The sequence below is a fragment of the Scatophagus argus genome, chromosome 6, assembly GCF_020382885.2.
Source record: "Scatophagus argus isolate fScaArg1 chromosome 6, fScaArg1.pri, whole genome shotgun sequence".
NCBI lineage: Eukaryota > Metazoa > Chordata > Actinopteri > Scatophagidae > Scatophagus > Scatophagus argus.
The window spans coordinates 22,246,153-22,256,531 of NC_058498.1; the positions used below are offsets into that span (position 1 = coordinate 22,246,153).

The 10,379-nt window shown below is 37.6% G+C and overlaps 1 protein-coding gene across 4 annotated transcripts; it reads right to left on the reverse strand.

Annotated features, from left to right (window-relative positions):
• Positions 1-57: 57 nt before the first annotated feature.
• On the reverse strand, positions 58-8,216 carry LOC124061032 (kynurenine--oxoglutarate transaminase 3-like). 4 transcript variants are annotated; one of them, XM_046392532.1, is made up of 14 exons: positions 8,153-8,216; positions 6,799-6,889; positions 6,466-6,527; positions 5,507-5,651; positions 3,097-3,246; positions 2,896-2,982; positions 2,662-2,784; positions 2,430-2,550; positions 1,808-1,884; positions 1,629-1,718; positions 1,342-1,528; positions 1,089-1,165; positions 647-733; positions 58-506 (listed from the first exon to the last, which is right to left on the reverse strand). In XM_046392532.1, exons 1-14 carry the CDS (start codon positions 8,209-8,211, stop codon positions 450-452), a joined length of 1,413 nt encoding a protein of 470 aa, XP_046248488.1. In that variant the 5' UTR covers positions 8,212-8,216; the 3' UTR covers positions 58-449. The 4 variants fall into 4 exon arrangements, with proteins under 4 accessions (XP_046248488.1, XP_046248490.1, XP_046248489.1 ...); XM_046392534.1 differs by having other exon boundaries at positions 8,139-8,209; XM_046392533.1 differs by having other exon boundaries at positions 8,089-8,206.
• Between the last annotated feature and the right edge of the window lie 2,163 nt (positions 8,217-10,379).

A 10,379-nucleotide genomic window follows, 5' to 3' on the forward strand; every position in this document is an offset into this window, starting at 1 on the left:
AACAATGTACAAAAAAATAATTATAACCTCTTGACACAAGCAGCTCTCGCAAACCAGTCCAACCAAGGGTTCCAGTTTTATTAGAAACTAAACACAGGACACAGTTACAGTTAGCAGCAGGTCAAAGTCAGGATACAGGTGAATTTATGGACTAAAATAAGATTTACTAAAAATGATTTTGCTGTGAGCATTTGACATATCTCAGGATTATGTATAGTATTGCAGTCCAATGCCATGCTTCAGTTCACCACAAAGTTCTGCTGAAGTCTGCTATTAATTATTTGTAAACTGTCATTTGTCATTTGAAAACGATCCTTTTCATCTTAAAATAAAGACCTATTTATTAACCTCAGGATTTATGTCATGTACATATTTATTTATGTATTCATTTCTACATATATTTATTTATACTGAATCAAAAGGCACTTCATAGTCTTCACAAACTGTATCTAAATTTTAGTCCAGTTTTTCAAGATGTCCCCTGCCGCATCCAGAGTGCTATCTTGCTGTTAGGAGAAAGACAATTGACAGTTATGAAAGTATTGTTTTTCAGCCAAGAAAAGAATGGCTCAGCCACCAATAACTGTTACTACATCATTTTGAATGTGTTGTGATTGTTGTTTGTAAGAGACAGATCTGTACTTACCTTAATGAAGCAAAGCCGAATATATTTCTCAAACTGTTTCTTGGACTCATCTCCAACAAATGCTGTGACTGGAATGGCTGCCAGTTTCTGTCAGACATAAAGCAATAAAATAATAAAAACAACGGGTACAACTACATTAGAAAGGAAAAGTACTGCATATCGCATGGAAGTCAATTTCCATCAATGTGACAAATGCCGTACTTAGCTGAAAACAATAAATTATATAATAATGAGAAAATGATAATTACTTTGAGAAAGTTTCCTATTAGTTTCAGATACTATGTCATTATTTGGATATCCCAACTCATTATAGTGGAAATAATAAGTCATTGTTTTAAGAAAGTTTCTCTTTTTAATAACTTACAGGATCTCTTTTTTTCCATCACAATAGCAGAAATAAGCTTCCATAATTTTATGGAGCAAATAAATGAAACTAATTTACCTTTTCTTTAATCATCCACTTCACAAACTTGTAGTCATAGGCTTCATCATCATCAGCCATATGTGACAGGTCCAGATCTACAATGAACACAGAGCACACTTGAGTACTGAGTAGTAGGACTGGTGTAGAACTTGGTTCCCAAGTTAAAATAAACAAAAAAAACACAAAAACAGGAACAGGAACTTTAAGAAGTTTAAAAATGCTCTAACTGCAACAATTACCAGTGTATATGTGCTAATGCTCAATAACTCACTGAGAGATGAGACGTCTGCAAGCAAGAAGTAGCCGCCCTCTGGGATGACAGGAGTCATACCAGCCTCTTTCACAATGGCAGCCATACGATCCCTCTTGTCCTTAAGCTCCTCTGCCAGTGACGAGAAGTAACATTCCGGCTGACCCATAAGCTCAAAGTTGCGAAGCAAACCTTGTGCCACGGCCTCCTGAAGAAACAGTCACAAGTTTTGCAATAATAAGAAAATTAAATCATCCTTTATTTTATGGATTTCAGTGACCGTTAATGTGAGAGCTATGCGAACTTGCCTGTATAGGTGTAGGGCAGGTGTACAGAGAATTCTGCATGACGGTCTGAAGATGCTTTATCAAGTGCTCAGGTCCGACAGACCAACCAAGCTACAAAACACAAAGTTCAGCTACAGCATGTGCAAGAATCGACAACTGAATCTTAGAAAGCAAGCTCTAAATATACAAATTAAAATTACCTTCCATCCAGTAACACTAAATGTTTTCCCTGCACTGCCAATAGTGACTGTTCTATCCCACATCCCAGGCAGAGTGGCTATAGAGAAATAAAGAAAAAAACAAAACAAAAACAACATCAAAACCTGAGAAAATTGAAATGTACTTGAGAAAAAAGGTTAGGTTGACATTTTATCTTTTCAGGCCAATCACATTTTTTAAAATTGTAAATATTTATAATATAATCTTATGCCAAAAGTATTTTTTTTTCTGTAGAACTTTCTGAAAATAAATGCTTTACTTTAAATGTTCTTCAGGTTAGGAAGAGGCAACCACAATCTACTTGCAAAAAACAGTATTAGTAGCGGTGATATTTCCAGGAAATATGTAAACTGGCCCTCAGAGTTAAACATAATGCATGTGTTGAGTGTATAAATGAAAGAGGATATCAATATTTGCAACTGAACCCTGAGACTGGATCATGAAGCAAATGTTGGGGCTTGTTTTAGAGGTTTCCATGTCTGTAGCTGTGTATGAAGAATGGAACGGCTTCTATTTGGTAGGAGGTGGGTGATGAAGCTTGGTTCTTATATAGTCACTATACCATCCTCTTGTCAAAAAAAGTATGCTTGAACTGAAACATACCAATTTTGATATGTTGGTGTCCCCTGTAGATGAGCCACTCATAAACCTCATCACTGAAGCACAGTGTGTCATGTTTAATACAGAGGTCAGCGATCATCTGCAGCTCATCTCTGGTGAAAACCTGCAGGAAGACGACAGGAACTACAGAAAGCACTCTTTTTCTGTTATGTTAAGTCAGCAAGAGTTCTTATTTCTCAAACATAATGAACGACGATGACTGATGTACACTCACCTTCCCAATAGGATTGTTTGGGGTGTTGATTATGATGGCTTTTGTCTTAGAGTTGAATTTACTGGAAAGCTCATCTGCGTCAAGAAACCAGTCAGCACTTGTGATTGTGCTCTTTCCAGGCTTCTAAAATATTGCACAAGACACTGCGTGTTTTATACGCACCAGTGGTAAAATAAATACTGTCAGATAAACAAACATTTATGACAAACATCATTAGCTTGAGGTTAAACTTACAAGACGTAATGGTATTAACACAGGCTTTGCCCCTGCCATTCGCACCATAGGTACATAGCAATCGAAGAACGGTTCTATTATGATGACCTGGGGAAAGAAACATTTTGCAATAAATACACTGTAAATATTGGGAGCATGTTTATGAATATGTATATGAATGTTTGTAAATATAAAACACACGTATGAGAGAAATGTCCTTACCTCATCTCCTTCGTCCACCAGTCCTTGCATGGTGCTGAATAAAGAACCATAACCTCCCACTGTGACCAAGATGTCTTTGAAGGGGTCAATCTGGCGCCCACAGACCTTCCCATAAACCTGAGAAAGTGCCTTCACTAAAGATGGATGACCCTAGTAAATCAACAAAAGAACTAAGTTAAAGAATACGACTTACAGCAGATATTTCAGTGAATTATGTAGTTAGGACTAAATAGACAAATAGACAATATGGCTAAAGAAATACAAAGATACTCAAACTAAACTGCTGAAATGCCTCCTTTTGTTCCATCTCTTTTGGGCATGAGCTTCTCATTCACCATGTTGTGAGTTAGAAGTCATGTTGCATTATTTATAGTACATCACCCAAAGTAGAGCCAGTTAAAAGTAATTCATCCAACATCTCTGTATTGGTTTGTTTATGTAGCACAGATCTCCTAGTCAGTGAAGTCATGTGAAGTTTAGAAACAGAAGAGGGCATTAAATATCAAAATATCTAAAGCTGGCCTGAAAAGTAGATTGTGGACTCATTCAAGATCAATCACAAGCTAAAATTGTCAGATCAGAATACCTACAGTGGCTTGCAAAAGTACTCATACCCCTGGAACTTTTCCACATTTTGTCACATCACAACTACAAACATAAATAAATTTTAGTGGCATTTTATGTGAAAGACAAACACAAAGCAGCGCACAACTGTGAAGAAGACGGACAATTATACATGATTTCCAAATGTTTTTACAAATAAAAAACTAAAAAGTGTGACGTGCAAAAGTATTCAGCCCCCTTTTCCCTGAGTGCAACCAATTGCCATCAGAAGTTGCCTGATGATTGCTGAATGACCAAATGTTGACCTAATGATTAAATAGAGTCCACCTGTGTGGAATCTAATCTCAGTATAAATACAGCTATTCTGTGAAGGCCACAGAAGTTTAAGAGAATGTTGGGGAGCAAACTGCATCATGAAGTCCAAGGAACACACCAGACAGGTCAGGGATAAAATTGTGGAGAAGTTTAAAGCAGGGTTAGGTTATAAAAAGATTTCCCAAGCTTTGAACATCTCACGGAGCACTGTTCAATCCATCATCTGGAAATGGAAAGAGTATGGCTACACACCTACCAAGACATGGCCGTCCACCTAAACTTACAGGCAGAATAAGGAGAGCACTGATCAGAGATGCAGCCAAGAGGTCCATGGTAGCTCTGGAGGACCTGCAGAGATTCACGGCTCAGGTGGGGGAATGTCCACAGGACGACTATTAGTCATGCACTACACAAATCCGGCCTTTATGGAAGAGTGGCAAAAAGAAAGCCATGGCTGAAAAAAAGTCATAAGAAGTCCCATTTGCAGTTTGCCAGAAGCCATGTGAGGGACACAGCAAACATGTGGAAGAAGGTGCTTTGGTTGAACTTTTTGGCCTAAAAGCAAAACGCTATGTGTGGTGGAAAACTAACACTGCACATCCCTCTGAACACACCATTCCCACTGTCAAACATGGTGGTGGCAGCATCATGCTGTGGGGGTGTTTTTCTTCAGCAGGGACAGGGAAGCTGGTCAGAGTTGATGGGAAGATGGATGGAGCCAAATACAGGGCGAACTTGGAAGAAAACCTGTTGGCGTCTGCAAAAGACCTGAGACTGGAGCGGAGGTTCACCTTCCAGCAGGACAACGCTAAACATAAAGAGCTACAATGGAATGGTTTAAAACAAAACATATTCATGTGAATGAATGACCCAGTCAAAGTTCAGACCTAAATCCAATCGAGAATCTGTGGCAAGATCTGAAAACTGCTGATCACAAACGCTCTCCACCTTATCTGACTGAGCTTGAGCTGTTTTGCAAAGAAAAATGGGCAAAAATTTCAGTTTGTAGACTTACAGCTGTAATTGCAACAAAAGCCAGTTCCACAAATTATTGGCACAGGGGCCTGAATACTTTTGCAGGCCACACTTTTTAGTTTTTTATTTGTAAAAGAAAAAATTGGAAATCATGCATAATTTTTCTTCTACTTCACAATTGTGTGTCACTTTGTGTCTGTCTTTCACATAAAATGGCAATAAAATTTATTTATGTTTGCAGTCGTGACATGACAAAATGTGGAAAAGTTGCAGGTCTATGGATACTTCTGCAAGCCACTGTACAAGCTACAATACAGTAGGTGAGGGGTAACAGAAAAATATCAAATTATCAGCTATCTTATTGGTATTGGCCATAAGAAGCAGGTAATGGACTGGTTGCCAAGCAGAGATTTTATCATATCACATGAAAAAAAAATCCTTATTGTGTATCCTTAAGAAAGAACAACGTATCAAATTCTGTCTCGACACTCATTCAGGTTTCAAAAACAGTAGTAGTGGAGCATAAATGAGTGGTAGAACATTTGATCAGTCTCACAAAGCCTCTGGTGTACTGGTTCATCCTGTCCACCGATGCAGCCTCTGCTAGTGCCTCCTTGACGTAAGAAGGTGGAGGGATGTCTGGAAAGCCTTGACCCAAGTTTACAATGGATGGGTCCGCTGCCATCGATGTAAATGCCACCCTGAATTGACATTGAATAAACCTTTACTGAACAAACCAGAGACCACAAAACGTTCCTGATCGATGTGACATTTTTGAGCAAAAGAATCACAGAGTATATTTTAAATCTAAAGAGAAGTCATTCATCAAAATACTGTGATATCAGCTAACAACTGCATGATTTTTTCTGCCTCAGGCAAAGTTTTCCATGCACGTTGTTAACATTATTATAACAAAAGAGTAACTAAACTGAACTAATGGTAGCATGACAATATAAGTACATAAATCATTTTGTATACAGCTCCCCCACCTAAACTATGTATATACAGAAACCCAATTACAATTAAATAAACAAAAAGCTGGGCAACCGTACTTCCAATACAGTATTACAGCATTACAGTACAGTACAACAGTATTATGTACAGGATTTATGTGCACGGATAGTAATTTTGGTTAAAGTTAGGAAAACAGATTTTCAGTTTGTAAAACAGTTACAAGACTTACGCTACAGCACTCACTTTGGTTAAGGTTAGAGAAAGATGACTGACTTCAATAATCTCTGGAATACATTTCTATGGAAATGAATTTTCCATTTTTAACTTCTGTTGTCTGTTCTCTCTATTCGTGCCCATATCCACCAATCCTACAGATTAAATTTCATCACTATCACACAAACTGCCACCAGACTTGCTTGGCTCCTATATAGCAACAGAAATCTGACTGGGTCACATGTAATAACAGAATGGTGTAACACAGAAACTTGATCTTGATCCGTAAACAAAACTCTTCTCGTGTTGTGCGACACAAAGAGATGAACGTTCTGTGCTTTCACTTACCACACATTCTTGTCCAGCCCCTCAATTCTTTTTGAGTGGGTATGCCGGGACACCATTATATGCTGCAACACAGGATCAAAATACACCTAAATTAATGTCTTATTAAGTATACATTTACATTTTCACCTTTTGAATTACGATATATATATTTACTTGACCAATACACTGTGTGGTTAGATAATCATAAAACTCTTGCAGATGGTGCTGTTCATTAACACGGACTCTGCTCAGTGGTTTTGTACGTCCTGTGGCAGCGCAAAAAATATTTAACTTTATCACAAACCACAGATTTCGCAGAGTAGTCACATTCAAAGGTTCCTGAAGTGGACTTACCTGTGAGGTGCAAAACCTTCGTCTGAAGTTTATGTTAGCTGAATGACATGCAAACTTGGACCAATTCAGGACCTGTCGTGTTATGCTCATGCTACACAAAAAGAGAGATGAAAAATAATAATGAAAACAAGTTTTCTTGTGGTAACTGGCAATCCTCTACATACACACTTTGTTCTGACACACTGGTCTTTTGTTCAGTTCTATGTTGCTTCATGTACATCTACTTGGAGTTTTTATAAGGTTCAAGTAACTGATGTTTCCCAGTGCGCCCCTCTTTTTAGGACCCTCACTGCAACACAAGTCACTAATGTATGACTTCTCTTCTACCAGTCACCTTGCCAATTTTTAACAGAAAAGACACTCTGTGGTTGTACTTTTGTACTTTTCTAGTCAGTTATGGGTGAGATAATTCTGCATAGCTTTGTGGTTGATTAATTAGTAAAACAACAAAAATGTAATCAACATAAAAAGGTGATTGTTTGCAAAGGTAAAAACATTTACTAACTCCAGCTTTTCAAACGTGGGGATTTAGCGCTTGTCTCTGTTTTATATAATTGTAAATCGAGTTTTAATGATAATTAGAAACCCCCAAAAGTAAGCTATGTACATAAGATTTAAAGAGCCAAAAACTGGCAAGGGAAATTAAAGAAAATAAATAATACATACAAATGTACTTTCAAATAATTTAAATCAGTAATCTTACTAACTTGTGGTCTTTGTGGTTTTCTTTACTGTCGCTTGAATAGTGTTGGAATATAGCTGAACACTATTAAAAATGAATTACGTTTGCATAGTTTAGCTGATCGGAAAAATAAGTATTCGAAGAGGTCTCCAGAAAATAATGAGTGGCTTTCCCCGACTCTTAATTTTTATCTACTGTAATCGAGCCAAACTACAACAGCAGATGGGGCCAAAATGCTACGCTTTAGTCCAACACAGACTCCGCTGCCTCAGCTCGGTATTAAAGAGCCCTTGGCAACAATACTGTTCCTAATAGACTGAAAACACTCGCAGGAGTTTTTCACAATATTATTTGCCGTCCACAGGTTTGCTGTTCCACTGAACCACATGACACATGCAGGGTGTTACCGTACCATGCGCTACAGTCACCTGTGTTACAGAGTAATAAACATCGCCTGGCTAACGCTAGCACCGTCTAGTTAGCTTTAGCCAACGGGAGCAACATTTAATTACGGCTGCTAAACTAGCTATTTGTTCCTACCGCTTTCTCTGGCAATGAACCACAGTGATGACAGCTGCCGCTGTAAGCCCCCTTTAAGAAACACGTACCATGCACTCATAGAAGTTAAGTCATCAGAAGGTCAGCAACCACAACTTACTCGGAGTGACTTACACTGCATTGGCCGAACAGAACTCCAGTGAAACGCAGCGGTCAAGGGACGGATACGTCATCAAGGGCGGGAGAGAGTTGTGCTGCGTTTAGATTTGTGGGAACGTTTACAAGTAGACCACAGACAATGGACATGCACGGAAGAAGAAAACATGGCTTCTTCAGATATCTATGTGCTTATTTTTTGGTTTATTTGTTTGCTTGTTTTTCAGAAAATTTAATGGTAAATGTTACGAATCTGATGTGATTGAAATTACATTTATATTGATGACGTTACCTTTTCACTAACGTCCTTTTATGGCATGGTTTACCTAATGTAAGGTAGGTAGGTAGGTAGGTAGATAGATAGATAGATAGATACTTTATTGATCCTGAGGGAAATTCAAGCATCCAGTAGCCCATTACAGCAGTGTAGGTTAGTCAAAAGTAAGCAAACAAACAACCAAACAAGGCTGTTAGTGGGAAAAATAGACTAAACATACTAAATAAACTAACATATGTTACATAAAGTACAATAGAGTGCAGAAAAAGCAGGACGACCAGATTGACTGTGTGTAAAAAAACAAGAAACTAAAAAGCCACAGTGTAAACACATGTAAAAGGATTGCTACTCAGAAATGAGTTATAAAGTGCCGATTAATTGTCCAAAAAAAATATAAGATAAGGTGCACAGTGGAATAAATGTCCAATAAATGAATGTGATTTTTACACCTGATGTGACAGACTGTCGCTGGGATCGTGACCCCTGAACACCCAGAGATGTGTTGTAGAGTCTAATGGGGAACAAAGACAAGTTCCTGAGTCTGCTTGTGGATTTAGTAATTAGTTAGTGTCTTTGTTTTTATGATTGATGTGTTCCACTGCAACATCATTACAGATTCCCCACCCCTCATGGTGCAAATATTAAATGATTATGATATTTCTATTTTATTATAATTTATTTCTATTTTATAAATGATATTTTTTGAGTCAGAAAGAGTACAATAACGTTCAGGACCCCATAACTTCTTGTGCTCTGAGGTGAAAAGTCCTGTCAAGTAATTGTTCCTCCTAAATGCAGTCCAAGTGTCTTCTGTGAAAGGGAAGATTGATAAATGGAAAACAATGGTGACTGTAAGTAGAATGTCAACAGAAGATAGTAAAGTATTAAAACATCTCTCGGTAAACCTCACCTCTATGAAACAGTTCAGTGTTTAGAAAAGTAAAGTTGTTGTGGCTGTTGTATTAGTTTTAGCTGAGAATACTTATTGTACTGGCAACCCTGTGTATGTTTCCAATCCATGAATATATGTATATTAAAATCTTACCAGTGCATGCTGGTCCAGAAGTGCAAAATGACTCATGAGTGATTGTCTCTCTCAGGATTTTATCAGTCCTTTGAGTGCTACCAGTTCCATGAGATGCTGTTATATCAGTCAGTTGCATTTTATATTATTAATGTGATACATTGGACATGCACTATGCTGTCTCGCAGCAGCAAAAGGAAATCTTTGTAACAGCTATTAAGTCATAAAGGCCTGAAAGAGTGACAGTGCTCAAAACAGCATAAAAGCCTTCCTGCAGATGGAATAGATGGGAAAGTGAAGTGTGAAGGAGTCGTACTTATTGAGTTATTGCTAAGTGGAAAAATCAGCCTTATATATCGCATCAATGAGAGATGGAAACCTCTAACATTCACTCAAGTGCTGTAGCTACTAAGTAACTATTTTGATGCACATATACTTCTACTTTACTTGAGCATTTCCATTTTCTTCTATTACTTCTACCTCATTACATTTAAGAAACAAAAGTTATTTCACAACTATATTATGCTTCTCACACTTAGATTTTACATTAAATGAACATATGATGAGTTTATCAGATAAAGTTCATTTATAGAGATTAAATCAGTTGATTGACATAAAAAGTATACACTTTTGGACAACAATAGCCCTATATTTCATCCAAAACATTACTTGGGCGTGTTAAGAAGTGTTGTACTGTTTCCCTGAAAAATGTGATTTGTATAAGTGAGCGTTTGTTATGGTATAGCAGAACCCACCCAGCATAGAGCACAATGATGAGTACTTTACTTTTGATACGTTAAGGGCATTTGGCCGGGAATACTTGTGCACTTTTACTTTTTATTTTTGAATGTAGTAGGCTACCTTTATGTGTAATCAGTACTTTTGCGTTGTGGTATTGATACTTGTACTTGGAGGAAGTAGCCTATAGGTTGTGAGTACTGTGT

Bases quoted from the DNA above. Each gene is read 5' to 3' on its own strand.
- LOC124061032 (XM_046392532.1), bottom strand. From the start codon at position 8,211: ATGACGTATCCGTCCCTTGACCGCTGCGTTTCACTGGAGTTCTGTTCG. The intron at 6,890-8,152 runs GTAAGTCACTCC...CTTTTTGTGTAG, and splicing joins TTCTGTTCGGCCAATGCAGT to CATGAGCATAACACGACAGG. The intron at 1,529-1,628 runs GCAAGTTCGCAT...CTGTTTCTTCAG, and splicing joins CCTGCCCTACACCTATACAG to GAGGCCGTGGCACAAGGTTT.